Source organism: Chrysochloris asiatica, unplaced genomic scaffold (assembly GCF_000296735.1).
Source record: "Chrysochloris asiatica unplaced genomic scaffold, ChrAsi1.0 scaffold00299, whole genome shotgun sequence".
Taxonomy (NCBI): Eukaryota; Metazoa; Chordata; class Mammalia; order Afrosoricida; family Chrysochloridae; genus Chrysochloris; species Chrysochloris asiatica.
The window spans coordinates 1,944,697-1,971,541 of record NW_006408817.1 but is presented as its reverse complement, the minus strand read 5'-3'; the positions used below and the strand labels follow the sequence as shown (position 1 = coordinate 1,971,541).

The 26,845-nt window shown below is 36.8% G+C and overlaps 1 protein-coding gene across 3 annotated transcripts in view; it reads right to left on the bottom strand.

The window, feature by feature from the left end:
• Window positions 1-26,845, bottom strand: part of BICD1 (bicaudal D homolog 1 (Drosophila)) — a 333,025-nt gene that overhangs the window by 9,062 nt on the left and 297,118 nt on the right. Inside the window, exons 7-9 of one of the 3 annotated variants that reach the window (XM_006874753.1) lie at window positions 24,782-25,099; window positions 23,597-23,790; window positions 3,702-3,777 (exon numbers count right to left, since the gene is read on the bottom strand). In XM_006874753.1, the coding sequence (XP_006874815.1) occupies window positions 3,702-3,777; window positions 23,597-23,790; window positions 24,782-25,099 (588 nt within the window). Of the gene's footprint in view, window positions 1-3,701; window positions 3,778-23,596; window positions 23,791-24,781; window positions 25,100-26,845 lie in introns of those variants that run through there. The other 2 variants (XM_006874754.1, XM_006874755.1) reach the window with 2 other exon arrangements.

The window sequence follows — 26,845 nt, the reverse complement described above, 5'->3', positions numbered from 1 at the left end:
CTGACTGGATGGCACCTGACAACAAGCAACAAGGACTTATTCAGTGCAAATTAATAAGTTCTTTCAACATCATAAAAGGATTATACACCTGGACCTCACTAGATGGAATACATAGGATTCAAATTGACTACATCTGTGGAAAGAAATGATCGGAAGTCAAAGAAAAGTTGGGGCAGACTATGAAACAGACCATCAATTGCTCATGGCAATTTCAGGATGAAGCTGAAGAAAATTAAAGCAAGTCAAAAAGAGCCAAAATATGACCTTGAATGTACCCCACCTGACTTTACAGACTATCTCAAGAACAAATTTGATGCATTAGATACTAATGACTGAAAACCAGAAAAGCTGTGGGATGACATTATGAACATAATACATGAAGAAAACGAAAGGTCATTAAAAACACAGGAAAGAAAGAAAATACCAAAATGGGTATCAGAAGAGACTCTGCCACTTGTTCTTGAGCACAGAGATGCTAAAACAAGAGGAAGAAATGATGAAGTGACAGAATTAAACAGAAAAATTTAAAGGACAGCTCGAGAAGACAAAGTAAAGTGTTATAATGAATGTACAAAGACCTGGAGTTAGAAAAACAAAAGGGAAAAAACATGCTCAGCATTTCTCAAGAAAAGAACTGAAGGGAAAAAATAATCAAGCCTCAGGTTATAATACTGAAAGATTCCATTGGAAAAGTACTGAATGATGCAGAAGAAGTTAAATTACTACACCAAAAGAATTGGTTGATGCTCAACCATGTCAAGAGGTAGCATATGATCAAGAACTGAGGGCCCTGCAGGAAGAAGGCTTAGTTGCACTAAAGGCACTGGCAAAAAACAAGGTTTCAGGAATTGATGGAATACAAATTGAAATATTCCAACAAACTATTTAAACACTGAAGGTGCTTATTTATCTATGCCAAGAAATTTGGAAGACAGCTACCTTGCCAACAGTTGCAAGAGAAACATATTTGTGCCCGTTCCAAAGAAAGGTAATCCAACAGAATGTGGAAATTATCAAACAATATCACTAGTATCACATGCAAGTAATATATTGTTGTTGTTGTTAAGTGCTATCGAGTTGATTCTAACCCATAGCGACCCTGTATAGGGTTTCCAAGGAACAGCTGGTGAGCTTAAACTACTGATCTTGCAGTTCAAGCGCCTTTGTTGTCAGACGCATTAGCCCACAACTGAATATAATTAAAAAATAGTTGCAGCAGGACAGCGACAGGAAGCTGTTAGACATTCAAGCTGGATTCAGAAGAGGATGTGGAACAAGGGAGATATCATTGCTGACATCAGATGAATTTTGGCTAAAAATAGAGAATACCAGAAAGATGTTTACTTGTGCTTTATTGACTATGCAAAGGCATTTGACTGTGTGGATCATAACAAACTATGGATAACATTACAAAGAATGGGTTTTCCAGAATACTTGATTGTGCTCATGAGGTCTGGAAAGGAACTCCCCTCGTGGCCCAATTTTCAGGCAAGCAGTCAATAGGTAAACAGGAGGGACAACAACACTAGTAAGGTATGCTCATCACGTAATCGTCAGTCATTCAAAATCAACAGGGCAACGTTTACTTATGGACAGAGTTGAGAAGGAGTGGACTGGGACTAGGAAGCACAGGGAGGAAGTGGGATAACTGTCGTTGCGTGGAGGGGTTTGAAATCATTCAGATAAAACAAAGTGTGTGATTTGTTGAATGTAAAACTGATTATCTTGTCTGTAAACCTTCATTCAATTTACAATAAAAGGTATGCTGTTACTCTTGGACCTAAAATGATGTGACAAGTATCCTTTTTAGAAAATCTGCAAATGGGAAATAACAATCCCAATGGCCATTTATTCAACAGTCTTTAGATTTTAGCTTTTATATTTGTATTATCCTCAGTTTATTAATGAAAATACTATGATGTAGGTAATATTAATATGCTTACTCAACAGGTAAGCAAACTATAGAGCACTAGTTGTTACCTGTCAAAGGTTACACAACCAAGTGTCAAACTACAATTTGAATGAAGGCATTCCTGACTTACATTCAGTATTACTTCATCCTGGAGGGAACACCCCCTCACACCATCCCTATGCAGATTTATGGCTGTCTGACCTCTGACACTTGCCTCAGGGCTTGAGGTGAAACCTAATTTAATATATAGATGGCTAGACCCATTTGGGAAGGAGCTCTGGTAGCGTAGTGTTTACGAATCGGACTGCGAACCACAAGGTAAGCAGTTCGAAACTACCAGCTGTTCCGTGGGATAAAGATGAGGCGTTCTGCTCGCGTAAACATTTACAGCCTCGGAAACCCTGTACAGGGTCACTATGAGTTGGAACCGACTCCACGACACATAACAACAACAACAGACCCATTTGGGGAGTCCTGGTGTGGTGCTGTGGGTTAATGCACCAGACTGCAAAGCCGTTTGAACTGCAAGGTTGGTGGTTCAACCTCACCAGCTGCTCCTTGGAAACCCTATACAGGGTTGCTATGGATTGGAACTGACTCGACAGCAATTAACAACAACAACAGACCCATTTGGACATATTGTCAAGAGGGACCAGAAGGATATCATGTTTGGTAAGGTGGAGGGTCAGAGAAAAAGAGGAAGACCCCCAGCGAGATGGATTGGCAAAGTGGCAGCATCGATGGGCTCAAGTGTGGCAACAATTGTGAGGTTGGCCCAGGATCAGGCAGTGTGTCTTTCTGTTGTGCATAGAGTCTCTCTGAGTCGGTACTGACTCAATAGCACCTAACAACAACAGACCCATTCATCTCCAAAACATAAATTTTGTTCGTAAGTAGAAGAGCAGTGAGAGGGAGAATGTTAAATAAACAAATATATGGAATCCAGGCAATAAGCATGGTAAAAATTAAGTATACAGGATTTCAAGAGTAGGACAAGTTGAGAATATTTACACTTTAAAAGATATCTCCTGGTTAAATCCAATAACTAGCCTGAGAAAAAGATACTAATATATACAGTCATCTTGTTTTCTCAGAAAGAGAAATTTATTTTAGGCCCTCACAGCAAAAATACATGAAGACTCAAGAAAGAAAAACATAAAGGACATTTAGGTAAGTATAATGTAGGATTATATTAATCTGGATAAGAAATTGTCGGGTAATCTTTAGTGTCTAGAGCTATGTGAAACTGACTTTAAAATTTTATATTTAATCTCCCATAAACATAATAAATGTATTCTCTTTTAATGTCAATGATGAGACTTTCTCCATTTTCATAAGTCAGTTTAATGAGAGGACTGAGTGGACCAAAAACAGTTGTCCTGGAAGAGACATTAGTAATGCTTTCTATACTTCTGTGTTTGTGTGCCTGAGAAATGTTTTCTCAGGATAAAAGATGAAAGAAAAAGGAATGTAGAGCAACATCCAAATGAGTCCAGGTTTTATAATTTGGAAGCTAATGGAACAATGCACTAATACAATTATTTACACAAGAGATTTGAAGCTGACTTCAGTCTAGTGGCCAAAGAAATAAACTCTGGATCTCTCGCATTCTCAATAGCACATACATACTTAAGACTATAGGACATGCATTTATGTAGCTCATGATTGAAATGAAATGCCATAAAATATAATGATGTAGAAGGAATTATGGTGCCATCAGAAAGGGTGGCTTGCCATCTATGGCTCTGACATGCAGTTGGATGGAAAGAGAAAGGATGTCTGAATTTACCTGACCGTTGGGCAGTCTTGCCTCCCAGCTAGTTGTGAGCACTGTGGCGGTACGGAGGCAGCAGGCTGCTGACAATCTACAAGAAACTGATAAATTAGACATATATACAAAGAGATGACAGCGCAAGGTGTTAGTAACAGTATAAAGCCTAAAGCAATTGTCTGAGATTTAGTGAGGAATGTTCATTCACACAGAAATATCTTATGGCTTGATTAACCTTTTTTTTTTTTTAATCCTGATGTCACTAGAATAGAAAGGATTTGTTTTTCTTATCTAATTACAGTACTACAAAAATTAGGCACGGAATTTCTCAAATACATTCTGATATGCTCGGTCATACAAGTTTACATACATCAAAAATAAAGGGTTTACTAGGGTATGTCAAAAAGTATTGCTACAAAAGTCATAGAAACTTTTATTTTCAAAACATATCAAAATGTGACGCTATTACTTCTTCTGAAGATGGTGTTTCCATATCTTTTAGCCCTTCCTGAAGAATTCTGCACTTTTCAATTTATATCACATCAAATTGGCAGTGTGGACATCCCTGAGGGACTCAAATCCTCTTTCTTTTAAAAGTTCTTTATGTCTTTGGAATAAAAAGAAGTCTGAAGCGAAAAGATCAAGGCCATAGGCTGGATAGGGGTAAGGTTGTACACTGAAATTCTCATAGACGGGTGCATTATGATGGGAAAGATTCCTGGCATTTTTCTTACCAATGTAGTTTTCTAATTTCTTAAAACTTCTTCATAATAAGACCCCTTGATTATCCTGTATCCTTTGAGAAAATGTGTATTTGAGGTTCCAAAATATAGCCACTCCATAGACCTTCTGAACTGACTTCTCTACCTTGAAATTAACTGGTGTAGCACTATTTAATAGGACCCCCTTTTTTTCTGAAGACACCCAAATAGTGATATTAAGACAAGTATATTACAGAGAGAACTAACTACAGTCATTTTCACTGATCACAGAGACATATTCAAACATATTTTGTTTAGAATAAAACTGTGCATGTATGAATTGGATCCTCAGTAGTAATATTTTTTGACTTACCCTCAAATTATTATAATATAAGTTTTGAATTTGTACTTAGAATTTATATTTGTTATTCCAAAATTGAATATATTCAGACAACGGACTCTTTTGTGAGGCCACATGAGCCTATTATAAATCACAAGTATACTGAGAAGAACATGCAATACAATCTTTTCCAAGATTAATAGAATGACAGGGAAATCATCTTTAAAGTTGTCTGAAAATATACTTTATGAGAAACAAGAATTGTTAGTAGAAACCTTAGAATGGTTATTATACAGGCAATTATTAGTAACTTGGATTGAGGGAGAAAGCCAATCTGAATAAATGGGAATGTACTTTTGTTTTGTTTTTATGATTTTAAAATAGTTTAAATCTCTCGAGGTTAACCAGAGCTAGCTGGTAAAAGGCCATGCTTTAATACATCAGTCATACGTTAAGCATCTTCTCCAAGAGAGAGCATATACTGAGTGCGCTCAAAGAATTCAAGAGTAATCTGTTTACTGATCCCCGGCTAATAATAGCTGTAGAGTCGCTGAGATATTTCTCAGTATTTCTCTAGGTAGGTCTGTTGTTGTTGTTAAGTGCCACCGAGTCAATTCCGACTCACAGCGACCCTGTATAGGGTTTCCAAGGAGCAGTTGGTGAGTTTGAACCACTAATCTTGTAGTTAGTGTTGATCCTACAGTTCAGTGGTGATCCTACAGTGCCATACCAAGGTTCCACTAGATAGGTCTAGAGTCACCCATTGTATTTCAGCAAAAAGATTTTGTAAAAAAAAGTTAACCAGAGTTAGACTTAAAATTCAGTGATTCTTGAATAGTTGTATAATTTATCCTTGCTAATTACCAGATTTAATGTCTGCTTAGCCAACCTTTTCTCCTACATGCTATGAACAGACTATTTAAGCCAATTTATCATAAATTCTGGATTTACAGCTTTAAATTAATGAGGCGCTACTGAAATTTCCCTTGAAAAGTTTTAATCCAGTCACATATTTTAAAGCCAGTATATATTCCGTGACAATAAAAAACTTACCTATATAGCTACAGAAAATAAAAATTCATAAAATTTTCTGATTATTTTATCTAAGATATCAGAAATACATGAAAGTTCTCTTTGGCTAAAGGTAGAATACAATATAAGGCAGGCTCAATCTGAGGTACATTTCTAAGGTACCTTTTATAAGGTGGTCTTTGTTGCCAATTTGATTCCTTTTAAGTACCTGTTTTTCCGATTATGTTGTTGTTAAGTGCTGTCGAGTCGGTTCCGACCCATAGCGACCCTGAACAGGGTTTCCGAGGCTGTAAATCTTTACGGGAGCAGAAAGTCTCATCTTTCTCCCGATTATAGCACTCAGTAAAAGTCTTAGTGATGCAACAAATACTCATAAATCTGTTTTCATAGATTAGAGGAATTCTTTGTCATTTTTTCCCATTAACTGTTTGTTTTCCCATTTTTCAGTTGATTCCCTTTTGTAGAAACTCAGTCTTAAAGGATGCATTCTTTTATTTTTTGTGACAGGTCTATCTAAGCAGTGGTGGTGGTGTGCTGTGGAGTCGGTTCCGACTCATAGTGACCCTGCATAGGGTTTCCGAGGCTGTAAATCATTACGGGGGCAGACAGCCTCATCTTTCTCCCATGGAACAGCTGGTTGTTGAACTGCTGACCTTGAGGTCATCAGCCCCACTTGTAACCACTACACAGTAGTCTTTGTTTTACTTAAACTGGTGTCTGCTGCCATCCTGTGCTGTGTTTGTGTAAATGCAATGGATGCAAATGAACGTGAACACTTGGCAAACCACTCTGGAATTTGACCTCACATTGTCAAGGAAGAATACAGGAAGCTCTTCTAAAGCCTCAGGATGGCAATTCTTATTAGAATATTTAAATGGCTTAAGTCTTAGCTTTTCATATATCAGAAGTAATTTTTGGCAATACAGTCACAAATTTTTATTCATTCAAAATATACGTGGTGAGTACATTTAGAGAGCAGGTGAGCAGGACCACAGTGGATTTTCTTAATAAAATGTTTAACATGTGGTGGTTATTTTTAATATTTGTAGTGCATGTCATTTTCTCCTTCAGAAGTAGCATCACCTCTAGCTAATTGTGGCACTGCAGGATGTACTGGACCACAAGGTCGGGTTGAACCATAAGGTCAGCTGTTCAAACTCACCAGCCAGTCTTTGGAAACCCTAGAAAAGGTTGTTTTAAGTTGGAACCCACTGGATGGCAATTAGCAACAACAATTATTTATTGGGAGCACGGTGGCTCCATATGATAAGCAATTGGATTCCAAACCACAAAATTTGTGGTTTGAGCCCACCAGCCGCTATGCGGAAGGAAGATGAGACCTTCTGTTCTGTGAAGATTTAACGCCTCTGAAACCCTCTACAGGATCGATATGAGTGGGAACGGACTTGATGGCACTTAACAACAATTACTATTATTTGTAAGTACTTTGTAACTGTTATCCTTGAAGAATAAATATCAAATTCCGTAGTTTAGACAACAGATTTTAAAAAATATGACAAAAAAATAGCTGCATAGCTCAGACTTAAGTATATTCTAAATCCCTCTTTTAGGGGTTGTTAAGCATCATGGAGTCAGTTTCAACTCATAGTGACCCTGTATAGGGTTTCTGAGGTGCAGCTGGTGAGTTTGAACTGCCACTTATCCTATAGTGACACACCAGGACTGTCTCTCTCATTCAGAGAACCTATATATGTGTGTGTGTATGTGTGTGTGTATAGGTTGTCAAGTGCCGTTGAGGTGGTTCCAACCCATAGAGACCCTATATAGGGTTTACAAAGAGCAGTTGGTGGGTTTGAACCACAGACCTTGTATGTGGTTAGCAGTCCAGTACTTATCCTACAGTGCCACATCAGGACCCCCTTTTAGGGTCTACAGCCCTCCAATTCTAATCACATCTAGCCTTGCTGCATTCACATACTGTTGGTACTGCATGCTATAGATTCTGACCCACAGCGCATCTGTATAGGGTTTCTGAAGCTGTAAATCTTTATGGGAGCAGAAAGCCTCATCTTTCTCCTGTGAAGCAACTGGTGAATTCGAACTGCTGACCTTGCAGTTAGCAGCCCAGTGTGCAACCCACTACATTACCAGGGTTCGTTCATTCTGCATTACATACGTTTTGCAAAATTTAGAGGATGTGATGGGAGACTGTGAAAGTTCCTCCTAACTGAGAGATGAGCTGCAATCCCACCAATGTGGTTTCTCCTACTCTTGTTAAAATCTATTCTGCGCTTAGGAATTTGGCTTCACCTCATTGCATTTTATGGCATTAAGCATGGCAATTATGTGATTTACAGAGAAAGTACTACAAAACCTCAGCAGCCAGTGCTGTCTCCTGGGCCATTGAAATTCATCTCAACTATTCAATAATCAAGATATGAAACTCTGATTGTGTGCCAGAAACTATGTTAGGCAGTGTACACAAAAAGCGAATAGAGACAAAAAATACAGTCCCTGCCTCACACAAATCACACTGGATTGGGAGAGGCAAGCACATTCAATAATCACAACAAAGGATGATGATGATGATGATGATGATGGTAATAGCACCTAGTACTTATTTGTTGCTTACCTCATGCCAGGCACTGTGTAGACACTAAATATGCAGATCTCCTTTAACTTTGTTTTATTCATCTCATTTTAGTGATGAAGAAAGGGGGACTTCAGGTTAAATAACTTGCCAGAGTCCACTAAGAGATAGAGCTGGGGTTTGAACCCAGGATTGTATGACCCAAAGACTGTGCTTACCTTATAGACACATGACTATTGCCTCCATGGAAGGAGAAGAGTAGGGTGCTATGGGAGCTCATCGCAAACACACTTAACTAAATTTAAATGGCTTTGGAATGCTTTTAAGAGGTGGTGACATTTAGCCTGATCTCTAAGTAATAAGGAGGTAGCCAAGAAACTTTGTAGCAACTACAAATGGTTTATGAAGCATTAATAAAACAATCATAAAATTAAAGTGGTTAATGAAAATGTTCACACTGAATTAGACACTTTAGATCTCTGTTGTAAGATCACATGCCTGAGAAATGTCACAGCATACTGAAGAGGTTGGACGTAAGGGCTATTTCACAGCTAAAAGCATTTCTAAATCAAAGGACACAATCGGAAGGAAGGTGGAAAAGGAAATAAGAAAGAAGGAAGGGCAGTACTGACTGAACCAATAGGAAATAATTTCTCCTAGGGATTTTATACTAGTTATTTCTACCTTAGCAATACCCAGAAGTTGTATTCTTTGATCATAGCCTCCTATATCATGAGAGTGTGTTTTTTGCCGCTGCTCTTTTAACATTTTTCATGGCCGCTCAAACAAGAATCAAACACAGAGCTTGGCATTAGAGTACATATTCCATGATTTTTTATTTCTTAAATTAACAAATAACCACCAAATCTCCTGTGAAACCTGTGAGAGCCAGAACTTGACTAGTTTTCCCAGGTCTCACAAGCTTTCTACTTTTGACAGGGTGCTTTTCTATCGCTGGTTTTAGTGGTAAATATTTCACTTTTCTTTCTCTGACAAGTTTCCACTTTACATAGGTTCTGGCTTTTGTAGGTTTTACTGTATGAACTTGCTCAAGGTCACACAGCTAGGAAGAGGCAGGACAAGGCTTTAAATTTTGTTTTTTCTCATGCTGAGGCCTACTTTCCACCCACTATTCTGATTGTGCTGCAAATTATACTAGCCACCGCCAGGAAATATAAGGACCATGAAGTCATTGAAACATGAGAATCCATCAGATGGTTGAGATACTGATTTAAAGAGGCACAAAAACCAAACACAACCCATTGCAAATGAGTCAGTTCTGACTCACAGAAACGTTATAGGACAGAGTAGAACTTCCCATAAGGTTTCTAAGACTATAAGAGAGTAACATTTTTCTTCTGTGGGATTTAAACCATTGATCTTTTGGTTAGCAGCCTTAATCACTGAGCCATCTGGGCTCTTTCCTTGAAGGAGTCAATTACACCAAAAATACAAAGACATAGGATACAGAAATGGGAACAATATCCTAAACGGAGGTGGCCTTGTGATATGGTTTCCCCTCAAGCTCCTATTATCTTTAACTTTGAAATACATTTTAGAAAATTAACCACTTTTCTAAAAAACCAAAAGCTGTTTGGTATGGATGACAGAGCCTCATGTGGGAAGAGATAGGGAACACATTTGTGTGTTGCCTCTATACCTGGTCCACGTGGCATGGGGGTTGGGGGTGGGTAAAGGTAGTATGGATGAAAGCTGATTTATGGAGACACACCAGCCAGGATGAGCGGTAGATTTACAGGGCTGGTTTCCTTGGTGGCCAGGTGCTCTGTGGGAAGCAGATCATGTCATCCAACCAGATATGAATCTAAACAATGATTTAGAGCTGATTACCCTATTTGTCTTAAAAATATTATAAAATACCTGGTTAGTTGGTTGCCAAACTATAGATACATTATGTTACTATGGTCTCTGATTTTATGAGATAGAGAATGAGGGTAATCTAGCATAAATTATTCTTAATGAACCCAAACTGTATAAAAACTACATTTCTACATCTCTGATCTTCTGATACACCTGTGTTCACAGTGCTTACTTCCATAATCTGTTTGCTGGAATTCTCGATCTTCCATTTACCCATGGCTTTTAGCATCTTTGCTTCAACAAAGAAAATGAGAAGGAAAGAGATATGGGCTTTCCTTTTGAAAACGGCAATTTATATACTCAAAAATAGGTAGGCAAAATGAAAGTTCATGACCCAAAGAATAAACTATGCCCTCTTGTTGAAATATTTAGTTATGATCTTTGTGATCTTGTTATACTTTGGCCAGCACTATTTCAAAAAATATATAGGTTTAATAATTAAATCTACCCACTTGAATAGATGCTGTCATAAAATAATGCACAGCTGTCATTTATAAACAAATACCATTTTGGATGAAAAATATCTTACATCTTTGGAGTAAACAGTCCATTCCGCTCAATAAGTACAAAACTTTAACACTTAGAAGAGAAAGAATCATAAAGTATGAAAGTTGTTAGATAAAAAGTTAACTGATAATTTTGTTTTATCTTAAAATTTACAGTATTTTGTTGTTAATAAAAGCCCAGAGACATCCTCATCTCTGTCCTTTTGGAGGACGTGAGAAGATTCCCTCATTCACCTTTCTGCAAATGTGTGCATGTTCTCCAAAACTCTTCAGTAATTGGAACTTGGAAGAATGGATGGAAGAGTTAGAATCAACAGAAAGCATGGCGGAGGAAGAGAAAAACGATGAGAAAATAATAGTAATATGTAAGTAACATGTATTAAGTACTATATAGACTACTCATACTGGACTATGCACTTACATACAGCAGCTCTTCAATATTTTAAAAAATCAATGAGGTAGGTTTTACTTTTACGTTACAAATGAAAAACAGATGCTTAGAGAAGTTAATGGCCATTTTTTTCTATAACCTTTACAGTGAACAAAAAGCATTTAAGTGTTCACAAAACCCACGGGAGGTTGGTTGTCATACTCCCCACTTCACTGATGAGCACACTGAAAAGCTCATGAGTTAAATGAGTGCTCAGGGCCCACGACAAGAGTGGTCATGTGAAAAATGAGCCTAGAGCTTTGACAGTCTGTCACTTGTCCTTTCAGTAGGTTGCCCTATGGAGTCTTCATACCTGCTCCAGAGTCTAAATAAACCAAGAACAGCTGATTTGGTCTCAATTTCCTCTAAACCCTAAGCAGTCCAAGGTTTGAAATAAATACAATGGGGCTTCAAAAAATTTGTGGGAAAATCGAATCCACAGAGAACTCTATGAAGACCCTTCAAATGTTTTGAGTCAAAGAAACTCAGGAGATAAATTCTGAATGAAAAGCAGCACCTGTATTTCAGTGTAAACCTTCTCAGCATAAACCTTCTTAGCAAAGGTCATTTTAGGAAGCAGTGGAAGTGGCCATATCATTAGTGCTAGAGAACTAGGCTGATGATAGAATGTGGAATTTGATAATAATATTAACAGAATAAATACGTTTCTATGTACTATAATATGAGTTCAAGACAGAAAAATTGAGCAATTATGAAAAGTTTCCCAACTAGGAAATTCTGAATATTTGTGAATAATGGTACAAAGGTACTCCTATTAATTACTAACTGACATACATTTATGACTATACCCAGGCCTTAAGTGAGGGTTTTCATAGAGCAGCCCTGCAATCCATGGAATGTATAGCAGATACACCACAATTATTTCCACCATTTTCTAATAATGCTTTCCTTTCCCAGCATTTTTCTATGGTCTTTGCCTTCATCTCTCTAGTCTCTCTCCTTTCCCTTCAGCATAGGATATAGAGTACAGTCAGAGAGACCTTTGTACTTGGATCCCACGTCTGCCAACCAATAGTTGAGGGACACTGAAGAGGTGCTGTAACTGTCCTAAGCCTCAGTTTTCCTATCTGTTAATGGGGATGCTAAATATCAATCCTGGCGGGTAAGAGAATTTTTGTGACAGAAACTGGTCACTGGTTAAGCATGAGGGGCAAAGGAAGAGGAGTCGTTCAGATGACTCTCAGACTTCAGTTTCAGGAAACAGAGTAAATGCTATTAAGTGTTGAAATACAGAAGGCCAAAGGGACAAAACAGTTCATATGACAAATCATTTCAACAAGTCTTTGCTCCTGTCATTTCATTAACCTGAAATGCTCTTCTCTTCTCTCAGACTATCCAGAAACAAGTCTTAGTTTCCATCCCTGACCCCAGAGGGAAACGTCTACTTCCTCTATACAACTTTAGCATTTATCGTGTCTCCATAAGCATTCCCTAAACAGCCTTTGACAATTGCCTTTCCTGCAGTTGTATCTAATCTCCTTAGCCAAGCTACACAGTTTCTTGAGAGTTCCTTTTATCTGTTTCCCCACAGTAGTTTGCTTATAAATTTGCATACAGTGTAAAATACTTGCTGATGTATGGACCCTATCTTTTTTAAAATGATTGTTGGGTTTGTTTATTACTAACTTATTAATGCTATTGGTTGATAAATCTGCTGGGAGAAGGAACCATTTATAATGCACACATTCTCATATCCTAAGACTATCATTCTAACAACAGAATTAAAAGGAAGCATTGTTTGATATTAAAAGTTATTTTAGTAGTATTAGATGACTACCTGAATCATCCTTTGCTGAAATCATGACTTTGATGTATAAATTAATCTTAAAGTTAATTAAAAGCAAAATATGATACTTCTTTAAATTGTGTTTTTGCATTGTCATTTAGTGTGTGCCAAATTACATAAATACTAAATTTTCCTCACTAAATCTACAAAATGATTAATGGTGTGTTAGTAAATTAACAGAAAAGGGAATGGAAGTAAGCATCAAAATGCATTCTCTTTGTAGTTACAGTGTGAACATTTAAGTAGTTTTAGGAATTATTAGACACATAGCTGAACAGAAACTAGAGGTATTGAGTATTTGGGGGGGGGATCGAGATAGAAATACTCGATATATAAGGAAAAATAATAAAAGTATGGTATAAAACAGTTACATAAACATTAACAGAGTTAAGAAAAGCTGAGATTAAAAAAAAAGATGAATTTAATGGCACAAATGTTAGTAAAAATGGATAGCTGTGAATAACATTAACATTTTATAATCAAACACATAGAGTTGGGTATCTCATCCCTTTTTGCCCAACTATAGTACAGATCCTATAAATACATTTTTCTGAAAGGACCCACATACAAGACTATAGCATGATTTCTAATTTCTCAGGGCTCTAACTGCTAATGTATGCATACACATAAATATAGGTATATATGGATACATGCATACAAACATACATAACTATGTATACAATTGTTCACATCCACCTAATTTGTACATCAGGGTTCAGCACGGCAAATCCCATTCTTTTTTTTTACTCTTCATAACTTGATAGGCAGGAACAATCATTATTAATGATCATTTTTCCCAGGACAATAAGGACAGAATTGTTGAAACACATGAAAAATTTCAATACAGACAAAATATAAAAATAAAGACCTGGTGGCAAATCTTAAAAAGCACCTGGCTCTGCCTTCACATAAAAGAAAACTGAATATTGTTTATGACACTTTGGTGACAAGCATTAAAACTGTCTTCAACAATGTTGAATCAGAGCAGGACTTGCTGAGAAGCAGAGGTGCATTTTCAGACTTTTTAGCGATTACACATTAGATGAAGATTTTTACCCAACTTTCTATTTGTTATCCTAATCAATATCATATGACTAACTGATAAAACAAGGCAACATTCATAGAAAAATCTGCTTTTATTTCAAGTTTTACAAAAGACAATTATAAAAATGCCTTGCAGTGGAGGAGTCAACTTTGTTTCTAAACAACATATGATTAAACCGTGTTTGTGTATGAAATCAACAGCCTGTGTTAGGAAAGCATGGAAGTCAAAGGTTAACCAAATACAGTGGCACCAAGAGGCAAAAGTACACTTTGCTGCCAGATATTTACAACCTTTTGGTGAAAAATGACTTTCTCAAGAGCATACCATCTGGCACCGCAAAGTCAATGATAGTGCATTTCAGATGAATACCAACTATACCTTTGAAATGTCTGATTAATTCATCAAAAGGAAATGAAAGAGAAATAAGTTACACAAACTAAAACCAAGGGCCTGGTAACGAGATAAATTATAAAAATACATGTCAAACACGAATATGAGACACCACTCAGTGAAATGTGTTTGATTTTCTTATTTAACATTTTTCTCATCAGTTTCTACCATATCTCAAAAAAATGGAAACTGAAAAATATTCATGGCATCTTCTTCTGTAGCAATGGATCTGTCTGTTTTTTTCTTTTTAAAGAAAAGAATACTTACAACCTGAATGTAATACACATTTTTTGAGAACATAATTCAAAACCCCAAAACTAAACCAAGTATTTAAAAATGGATTATGTCCTCACAAGTAAGTTAAACCATGAAGATTACTCAGTTAAAGGAAGGGCAATATGTCAAATATTAAATATTTTATATCCAAGTGTCCAGAAGGTGGTTATTCATTTTTCAAAGAAATGAATAAAGATTTACAATGACAAGCTTCCTAATCTAAAAGCATTTGATTTATAGAAGTTTAGCTGAAGCAGATATTTCAGAAAAAAAAAAATCTATTGAAGAAAATAAGGTTTGCCTACAGGTTCATAGCCAACTTACCTCTTTTTGCTTTTGATGTCAAGTAGTGCATAAAAAGAGAGAAAAAATTGTTTAACTGACTCTACTGTCATTACATAAAGGCTTATACCATAAATACAGCCAAATAATTACCCTATACACAGTTTTTAAAGGTTCCTGTGAATAGTGGCTGAGTGTGAACTGCCTTGGAAAGCCAGATTTAGGCATTTAAGATTAAGTAAGCAGCGTCCTCATTGATAAATCTGGGACAGGGAACTAGGTACCACTGCCCAGAAACAAATGGTACCATTTCCTACTCTAAATGTAGAAGTTGAGTTCCTTTTGAACTAATGTGATCATAGGCTGATTTTATTCTGTTTGTAGTAAAACATCAGCAATAAACAATTGTTTTGTTATAAAAACCTTAAACAATAAAGAATTGGGAGGCAAGGCTCAGATTAGAGCAAAAAGGAATGTGATGATCAACATCAGAGTAACAAGAAAATACTTAACATGAGGAAAATGTGTTTTCTTCAGCTAAAAAAGGTAACCATTCTATCCACAAAAAGTAAGTTTAATTAAAATGATACTTCTGTTCTAGATCGTTTATTCTGCATAATAACTGTAAAATCCTTTCATAACAATCTTTAAACCCCAGGTTGAGAAATGATAGTTGTTGGGTTTTTTTAAATAATTAATTTTAAGAGTAACAATCAATGTAGTTCGTCTCTGGAAAACATCCACTGACTAGAGGCCAGCTCCAAAAACCAGCCTTCAGAAGGAGATCTGACTTGTGGAGTTCAGCATACTGAAATGGCAGAAAATGCCTATACACAGAAGGAAAGAAAGAAGAAGAGAGGAAGAAAGAAGGAGAAGAGAGAAAGAAAAGAAAGAAAAAGGAGAGAGAGAAGCAGAGCACAAGGGAAGAAGGAAGGAAGCAAATTTGGTTTTTGCACGTACAGTTAATAAGTACTTAACACTTGTGATACTGAGAGTGTATCAATGGCTGAGTATTTTTGACTGAGAGGTGACAAGGACAAAGAATTTTAAAAGACTTCACGTTTTTCTCTTTGAACAATAGAATAAAATTCAGCCATTTTAAGATGGGCTGATTTTTCTCTTATCTTTTGGGCAGAATATACTGGGGCAACAGTCATGAAAACCAAACAAGCTTCACTGACTCTGGCATGAGGTATGGAAGAAGAAACAAACAGCTGCACAAGAGGAACACAAGAGGGTTGTAAGCGCTTTGTCATTGGGTAAGGAACACACTACTGTGAATTTTTCCAGCTGATTAGTGGTACAAGCTAATTACTAGGTTACTTTTAAAAGTCCAGGTGTTCAGTACAAAGGAACTGTATTTTCACTCCATCATTTAAAACAAAGGACTAGGAAGTAGCAAGTGTGGGCTTTCCATAAGCATTATAATTTCAGTCACAGGCTTACAAGAGCTCAGAGCTCCTTCAGATCCTGCACACCTCACTCAGCTCAGAAGACCTGCTGAACCCAGGTTTGGCTTTTAGAAAGTTCTATCCTTCAGACTGTTTAAGGCCTCTGAGGAGTTGATGGTACCAGAGAAGTCTTTTTGAATTAGGTTGGTGGCCCCCATATCCAACGCAACGAAATAAGTATACTTTTAGAAATTGAAACCCATTGGTTTTGAGGAGGAAATCAAAGTGCTTGCATGCTGCAAGGACAATATACTCTTTCCTGTATTGCACCATTGGTCTGCAACACACACTCTATGTTGTCTAACAGGCTTGTTCCATACATTAGATAACAGGAATTTCCCTTGATAACAACTATATATAATAGTGCTGAGATCGTTTTACAAATTTATTATTTGATGTCTATTTATAAAATCTGAATCATTGTATAAAACCTTTGTATGAATTTTTGTATGAAAAATTGTATGAATTTTATATAATGAGCTCCAGTCCCAATCATGAACAGAATCATTTATATTCATAGAATCAGAGAGTTATGAACTGAGAGGATCCCTTCAAGATTCCTCACTGAAATCTCTCCTTTACATTTCTAAGCATATTTAAGCAGGAGATATAGCTAGTTAACACAAAGAATGGGATTTTGTGGGGGTACCCAATTGTGGCTTTCTCATAATATTTTTTTCTTAGTATTCTTTGCGAGTAGGAAAAGTTTCTTTAAAAGGTGCTGTTTGGATAAAACATCCCAGGGTGTTTATAAAACAGAAGTTGTTATGTAGTTATAGTAGGGTTAGATTAGTGAATACAATACATTGGTGTAGGCAGATTAGATTAAATAGGCTGGGCATAACACATAAAACATTGATGGCCATTTCCTCTGGAATCTAAAACTCTCCTGTATGTGGGGCTTTGGGTATCAGGGCAAAGCAATGCCAAAGGCAAGCAATTGTAGTGCCCAACTCCCTATTGTAACAGATAGCATGTACTCTCCAATCTCTTTATTTCAGTAGCTGAAACCAGTGGAACAAGAAAGGATATGGAATGCAAATATAGATGGAGAAGCCTCTGTAGGAAAAAATATGCTTCAGAAAATAATTGAGTGTATTAGTTCAGGAAGAAAGTTCAACAGCATTCAAAACATGGGAGGATGAGAAAGAAGCAAAAGCAAAATTCAAAAAGCCTCTGACCAAAACTGATGATTGAATCGATCCTAGTTCTTGCTGAATTAAACAGCTCCATACTGATCTGACAAAGAGCTCTGGTAGCGTAGTGGTTATGAATCCGGCTGCGAACCGCAAGGTCAGCAGTTCAAAACTACTAGCTGTTCTGTGGAAGAAAGATGAGGCTTTCTGCTCCTGTAAAGATTTACTGCCTTGGAAACCCTGTACAATGTCTCTATGAGTCAGAACTGACTCCACGGTACATAACAACATTACTGATCTGACAGGGAAACAGTTTGCTCAGCTGCAGAAATTTCTCTCACGAGCCCTTGCTATCTGGCTATGTTAATTGCTAGAAGCCATAAAACTTGAAAGTAATTTCCCTCAATGGTTAAATCAGGATGTGCAAGAAATACCATCTAAAGATGGATGATATCTTGATTCAGCTGTTTTGTTTTGTGTAAAGTGGGTCAAAGGAATCTTTTTTTTTTTTTATGACAAAGATGTAATAAAGAGAATTGTTTGAAAGGATCTTGGAGCCAGCCATATCTAATATTTCTCAGACCATTTAAAACAGTTATGCTTAACAAGCTGTTTTGGAGAAATGAGATCCTGGAACGGAGATGATATTTTTTTTTACACACTCCTGAGACATTGGGCTAAAATTGTGCGATGTTTGAAGGTCATCTACCAGTGACTTTTTAGCATCCACCTGAGGAATATATGATTATGATCAAAAACCTAATTAATTCCTGACATCAATTACTGTAATTCTTTATATACAGTTATCTAATAGAAGTTCATTTCCCAACCAGAACCCATCCTACTGATGACATCAACCAAAAATTAACCAATCAAACAAATGTATTATAATTTCTTTATTCCATGGCCTATATCTATCTGTATGTGAAATAATTTTAGTGGGAGTCATCAGTTCTCCCATACATGGGTTGGTGCCTTTCAGCATCTGGATATATTTAATTTCTTCTTCTGAACAAAACCTCGTACTTTTATTTTTCTAAGTGAGTGGATGTGTCTTTTACAAGAACAATACGAACAGGTTGTGTATCCCCAACATGCTGGATTTTATATACAGTTTGACTTCACTCACTTGAGACAATCATGATCCTTGATATTAATTCTGAGCCTTCACCACCCCTCACCTGCATATTCAATAGACTCATACATTACTTCTTTATGTCATGTGTGACCCATATCAAATCCATTCTCTACCATGCTATTAGGGTGACCCAATAAATGAAAATGGGATCATATTCTTAAAACTGTTAACTATGCCCACAGAATAAAGTTGCTGTCACTAATCTGGCCCAATTTTTAGGTTTCTGCCCACTGTCTATTCATATCTCTTCTTGGAGACTGTTTCTAACCATCCCATCTCCGTTATTCCAAAACCATCTATTTGCATCATTATTGCCTGTTTATCTTCCCTACCCGATTTTGAATTTCTTGAAGAACTGAAATGGTGTTTTATTTGGATACCATTAAACTAACAAAAGCCAAGAAGAGTACTGGCACATAGTAGTTGCTTGATACATTTTGTAAAATTTGATGAATGAGCAAGTGAATTAATGCAAGAAACGTGATTTTGGTACATGCTAAAAAAAACACAGACTCTGCAATACGTCAAACAGGTAAATAACTCCTTAATGGAGAGCAATGAAATGTAAAGGCAAATGTCACTACAAACATGTTTGCCTATTAATGATTACACAGGTAACAGGGTGAGTACTTATCTAAGGTAATGTCTTTCTGTCAGCTATTATTGAAATTGGAAAAATTGAAAATTTCAGAGAAAATCTTCAGATTTTAAAACAATACTAATTATCTCACAGTAGTTCAGGAATCATGTCAGAAACAGAAAGAGAGGGAGGAAGGAGAGAGGGAAGAAGGGAGGAAGAGAAGAATAGATGATGGAGAGAATTGTAATGATAAATGGAAGCCAAAAGTTCAAGAGGAAAGACTCCTACAGAAGAAAACATGGTATAAGGAGCAAACTGCTAAGGCTGTTACTTCAAGAGAAGAGTAAACTTTTCATGTTTGAAATATATTATTCTGCACAAATGCTGTGGTTATGTCTTTAGCACAGAAATAACATTTCTTTCCTGTAAACTAGATGGGTTCCTTTTACATGTTCAGATAGACTGACTTGAATTGTTGATTGAATGGTAAGATGTTACTACAGAGGCCAAGGTGGTTAAGGCAGCAAGATAAAATGTTGACAACAAATTATGATTTTATAAAGATACATAATCTGCTACTAGACTATGAACACCTTAACCACAGAGTTCATTTCAAATTCTTCAAAGCTGTAAGCACTTGTGAGATTAGCTAGTACTTTGCTGTTGTCACCTGCTTTCAAGTTGGCTCCGACTCAATAAAAATGAAGGTAAGGTGGACAGGCAATGGAGTTTGTGGGTACTTTTAGGGATAAGTCAGGAACAAAAAAGTCAACTAAACATGGCCAAATGCTCTGGAATTTCATGGGCTAGCAGAGGCTAGCCATAGTCAGAGGTAAGGGACAGAATTTTCCCCAAAGCAATGAGTTGTGATAGTGTTGTAAGTCAAAGCTCCATCCACCCGAAGTTTGATTCTCTAGAAATTGAGAAATTGTACCTTTAAGAAGATGGGGTTTTCTGCTGACCGCCTCCTAGAACTAAAATCTGTTTCATAGTAGCTGATATTTGGTAAAACAACAACACACAACCAAACAAAAAAACCACTTTGTTTTAGATTTTACATTTTTGTGTGTGAGATTTGTATTTCTCCCAATTGCTTACCCAAGACATCCAAAACAAATTAAACTAATTTTATTTTTATTGTTATAATCACTTAAATGATCCCCAATAAGAAAATAACCTCTAAATGTGCTTTTAGCCTAATTAAAAAGATCTAAAAAGATAAATTATAAATGTATTTCAGAAAGCAATGCTTATCGAAAACATTTTGATAAATGAACAGAATTGATCTTAAAAAAAATCTTAATATACAGTTACCCACCAGAAGATACTATAATAATAATTTATGTTCAACTCAGAAATATAAGAAAATACTCATAGAATCTATTTTTTCCCAATGTGCTTAAGGTATGTCTTCTTCAATAAATGTTCAGCTGATTGTACATGGCATATTATCTTTTCTCAATTTAATGAAAGTATTTTATATAGTAAAACAGCATAAATAATGTTTATAAGTTTTATATAATGTAGTTCATCCTAATAAAAGTAACATATTGTCAACAATGCAGGTGTTTTTAGAAGCCACAATTTGTTTGGTGTAGAGGTTAGTCAATTTTGACAATAATTCATTTAGAAAATATGGCTGGATTGATCTGTTAAGAATTTATTAATAATTAACCTGGTTGATTCCATGATATACAAGTTGAAAATCCTAAGGCTATAATGATAGCTTTAATTATTTCTCCTATTATTAATTTAACTTCAAAAAATGGATAGAAATATAAAGCATAAAACTTATCAACATGCTATGTGTTATTAAAGTGAATGTCTGGGCTAGTGGTATTTCTGAATTCTTTGTTATTTATAGCTCTAGCTATCCCAAACTAAAACATTTAAGACAATCTAAATGGTACTCTAATTCATCTAAACAGACCAGCCTTAGAGGTATAAGTTGTGAAAAGTGTGTAGTTAGATTCAGAATGTGTGAAAATGGGGAACACCTTTTGTGGAGCTTTTTTCCACGGAAACGCTATAATAGACGGCATTATCAAAATGGAGAGAGAGAACAAAAAGAGCATAAACATGTTCATCCTTTTAACCCCGTGATGTCATGCTTGAAATAAAACTGAATAGACAAGAAGTTGAATATATGAGGCTATCCAGAGCAGCATTCTGTAATGAACAAATAATGGGAAACTATCTCAGCGGCCAGCAAGAGGGAAAGAAGTGATACATGATGTAACATTTGAGGTAGAAGTTATGATACAACAACCTTTAAAACTAAGTCTGTGTAGCAACATGGATAAGCTCATGATATAATGCTAATGGTTTCCACAATGGAATGACAATTATGTTAAATACACACGCATGTGAACAAGGATCAAATGGTCTTATGCAAACATGAAAACAATAAGTGTTGGTAACATTTATTATTAACTTTTACTCTTATTGATGCATCACCTTTGTTTGTTAAAATGCAGCAGGAGTTACTAATGAATCACACAATTTATTTTCTAGATTCTAGGAGACAGTGTTAGGAACTCCAGAAACACTAGAAAGAAGTCTTTGGTGGGTTTCATCCAAGTTGGAAGGAGTCCCATTGTCACAGTGGTTTAGTGACCTTACAACCCAAAAGGTGAGCAGTTTGAACCTATGGGAGAAAGATGTGGCAGTCTGCTTGGAAACCCTATAAGGCAGTTCTACCCTGTCCCATGGGGTATAGACTCAACAGCTATGGGTTTTGAGTATCCAAGTTGTGTCCTGATGAAATATTATCACTTTGATGATTCACTGTATCTTTAAAGGTTTCTTTCTAAAGAGGTCTAAACCACAGGAAATGAGTTATGAAAGTAGAAACCCTCATCAGAGTTATTGATGAATTTCTTAGGTGTACAATTTGGCTACTGTGGTGCTTCTTACTCAGTATTTCTCCCAATTTCCTCCAACATACTAAGAACATTGAATATCTGCTGTAAGTTTCCACACCACAGTTTTTAATCAGAATCAGCAAACTGATTACATCAATCAAAAAAGGAAAGTATTAAAGACCCAAAGGCAGAGGTTTCCAAAAAGGAATTAAGGTAAAATTAAAGTAAATGATGTAGGAAGATAATAAACTGGAAAAAACCCACACATTTCTGTAGCAAGGGTGGCAAACTAAAAGGCTACAGTAGTGGCCTTAAACACAGCAGGCTGGTTATAAGGTAAGAGGGAGTGATGGGGAGTGTGGTTAAAACTAGAAAGCTTGCTCAATCTAAAATTAGCAGTTACTACACATGGTGCCAATGATTTGCTGACATGCAAAACTGCAGAACCAGGGCTGACAGATATTAAAATCTTCCCAAAGTGGCCAGAAATATAGATGCTCATGTGAAATCTTGAGTTTTAACTGATGTCAACTAATTTGAATTAGTTTTACTTTCTCATTCTCTCTGATACCCAAATAGCATCTTCCCTCAGGCTAATTTTGTTTTATACATTGTCTGTCTGCCACTTCTGAAATGCAAACATTTCTCAAAATGATGATCTTTTATTTATTTTCAATTTAGGCTTATTCATAGGAAAAATTAAAAGAGAAGAGAAAGCTAAAGTAAATTGTGAGCGTATTTTTGAGCACAAATCAATATGGGTTTGCAAACTACAGTAATATTATACTAAGGCCTAAATGTTTCTGAGGAACAAACATTTAGAGGATTTAACTTTCATTTTCTATGTGCTGATTAAAGAGGCATTCTGAGTCACTACAAAAGGAAATTAGCCCCAAAGGCTTTTTACAGAGATGGATCCCTTTACTAAAATTACATTAAAAATGGTATGAACAAAATGACAAAATCTAACCAAAATGTATTTGCCATAAGCTACCAAATTGCCAGTAGAATCCAGATGTGTGTCCTCCATTGTGCCTGCTGCTAATTTCCCTTTACTTATCCCATTCCTTCCAACTCTCATTTTCCATCCTTGGCTGTTCAAAAGAAGTCCCTAGAGATGCCTGAGGAATGACAGTCTGGCTACAAATAAAGGCGGAAACAGAAAAGTGAGCTTTAAAGGAGTTTTGACTTTAACTTTGTTGTTGTTGTTGTTAAGTGCCGTTGAGTCGGTTCCGACCCATAGCGACCCTGTACAGGGTTTCCGAGGGTGTAAATCCTTACAGGAGTAGAAAGCCTCATCTTTCTCCCACGGAGCGGCTGGTAGTTTCGAACCGCTGACCTTAAGGTTTGCAGCCCGATTCGTAACCACTACGCTACCAGAGCTCCTTAAGTCATCAGAGTTAGCCTCTGTGGATAGGTAGGCATGAGTGGCTGGAAGGAACCGGAGAGTTGTCTATTCAACTAATCATTTGCATCACATGCACCCAAGGAAAAAATGTTTACCTGGTGGTGCCACGGTTAACCTTTTTTCCTTGCTGAACCGCTGCCCTTGGATGAATTCACTCATGGAAGGGGGGCCCTTCAGAAGAAATGATTCTGTGGAGGTGGGGTCAGGGGGAACTCTTAATAAACTCTGTAGATAGGAAGCCCCTGAGGTCCTGGGACGGCTCTGATCACAAAGGGAAGGTGAAAATTGTCTTGCAGGAGATCCAAGAAAAATACATATAGGAAACAAAAAAGTTTTACTTTAATTACCTTTCAATGCCTCACCCATGACAACATTATTTATATTGCCATATTGCCATTTACTTTTTTTAAACATGTAAATCAAGTTGTTTTTTTTTGTTTGTTTGTTTGTTTTTTCAAGTTTCCATACCAGGATACAACCCTATTTGGAAACTGTCTTGGATACTGGAAAAAAGACTGTTTACAGTTAGTAGTCACTTTGAACTATAAGTAAAACATACTTATATTATTTGATTCTTTACTGAAAGTCCCCCAAATAAAAGTTTTACCAGTAACTGAAAATATAAATAAGTTAACATCCAAGACTCTAGCAAAAGATCACAAAATCAAGCTACTAAAAAACCTTTCAATATTTCATTGAGTAATATTCACATACCAAATGAAAAAGTATAAAAACTGGCTTATATATAAACAACTTTAAGTATTCTACTCCATTGTACCCAAATATAGACATTCCCTTTCTGTGAGCCATCAGTTTTGATAATATGGGCAATGGTGCCCTAAAGAGAACATTTTCGGATCCTTGCCTCATTATCAAGAAGCTGGTAAAATCGGCACCATTATCAGAGGTACACTGAGCTTTATAGTTAAAAGTCATAACCCTTGTAAAACAGCTTCATTCTTAATATCCACCTTTCATATACCAGTTTTTAGGTTAGAGGTAAGGGTGAGGCATTTTTATGCAGAGAATGAGCAGCAAACATGTTGACAGACATGTGAAAATTATATCATGGTTAATCAAGAGGTGGGATGGGGTGATATATAAACACATTTCTCAAAAGGTTTTGATCTGGAAAGACCAACACGAGGAAGACCCATACACCCAACTCCCGTTTTTTCCTTTTCCTTCCCCTTAGCCATCCTTCACAAGAACATATTATTCTTTGCAGTTAACTAAAATCTGGTCACTGCACCATACTATGAAGATCGCTGCATGCATACCTTTTCCTCTGAGTGCCACTGCAGACCCGAATGTTGGGGATCTGTGAGCCCTGCCTATGCAGGAGGTAAGTGTCTATGGTGGGCACGGTGGTTGATGCCTCCCCACTTACTTTAGGGCTGCCGATCTTGCTCTTCCCAAGTTTGCCTTTGCTGCGTCGGGACTGCTCATGGTCAAACTCTAAGTCCTCTAGCCGCTGGGTCAGGGCGAGTTTTTGCTGGATAGCCATTTGTAACAAAGTGTTTAGAGTCTTCTTTTCGTCCTCTGCGGCTGCCAATTGTCTCTGCATCTCATCCAACTGTGTGACATATTCATCACATCTGGAACCAAAAAGAGAAAATGGTCAGGAGAAAATCTGGGTGGAGTTGAATTTGGAACTTTACAGGAAAAATTTTTACTGTTACTAGTATTTCCATATTAGACCACTGGTTTTCCCAGAAGCAGATTGGAGACAAATTATATAGTGGAAAACTGGAAACAGAGTAGGTTCAATTAATGGTGGTTCATACAATGGAGCAAAGTAGGGATATTTTATTTGGTGATATCTTAAACCCAAGGGCAGAGCTATAGTGGGGGCTGTTCTGTGGTGACCGAAGAATGAACAGCAAAGTACAATTTCCACAGGTGTGTTGTAGAAAGACTCTTTCTACTGTATGTTGTTAAGTGCCGTACTATCAGTTCCGACTCATAACAACCCTGGACAGGGTTTCCAAGGAGCAGCTGGTGAGTTTGAACCACTAACCTTGTGGTTCAAATAGAGTGTTTATCCTACCATGCCATACCAGGACTCTTTCTACTGAACAACATGATCTTTTTTAGATGAATGTGACAAGTTTCTTATAGGTTATGTCTGTAGGAAAGAGATCCCTGGGTGGCATGAATAGTTTGTACTCAGCTGTTTATATAAAAGTTGGAACCCACCCAGAGGTGTCAGGGAATAAAGGTCGGGCAGTCTATTTCTGTAAAGAAATTTCTATAGAGTAATTCTGCTCTGTAACACACAGAGTCAGAATCAACTCAGTCCTGGTACAGCACTGTAGGAATAAACACTAGACTGCAGGTTGATTTGAACCACAAGACGGCAGTTCGAACCCACCACCAGTCTCTCCTAGGAAACCCTACAGAGGGTCACTATGAGTGAATAACAACATCAAAAGAAGAATAAATGTTTACAAATAAAATATTCTCTCCTTACCTATAGTTATAGGTTCTACTTCAATATGGTACAGAGTATAGCTGCCAATGTTTCCAACATGGCAGATTAGCCTGATTTAGAAACCTGACCATCTTCAATGATTTCTCATCCAGATGATAAGACAATGAGTTGTCCAAGAGAACCAAGCTTTGCATGAGGTTTGGATACAGAAGACTGTCAAGAACATCTTTGTTCTTGCTTGATACATCTGCTGCAGCAGGAGGAACAGATAATTTTTCTCACCAAACATAAAACCCGATCACATACCCTTGTGGAAGGAAGAAGTAGGGTGGGAGAAAAGCTCAGTCTTAAGTTATTCTGAATTTATCTACCCATTAAGATATTACGGAGTCTTGGTGTGATGCTGTAGGATAAGCACTGGGTTGCAAGATCAGTTTGAACCGCAAAGTCAGTGGTTCAAACCCACTAGCTTCTCCTAGGAAACCCTATACAGGGTCCTTATGAGTTGGAACTGACTTGACACTTAACAAGAAAACAACAAAAACAAGATATTAATGACAAGTACTCTTTATATACCAGCAGATGGCTCATGACTTCATGGAATTATCAAACATGTACTGTGCAAATGCTGATATTAGCACAAGATTTGAAGCATTTTAAAGGAAAACAAAAACCACTGTAAAGAAAAAGCACATGGACTCTAGCAAAACAATTTGAGATCCAGATGGGTTTCTATTTTTTGTTTTGTTTTGTTTTTAACCTTGACTCTACATGTAGCATCAACTGATTTCTTTCATCAAAAAGGGGGACACTGTGCCTCATTCCCATTCTTTATCCTGCCCCATAATGGCCAGAGGTATACCATTCTATTCCCTAAGCTCTACTGTGCTCTGAGCTCTAGAAACCAAGT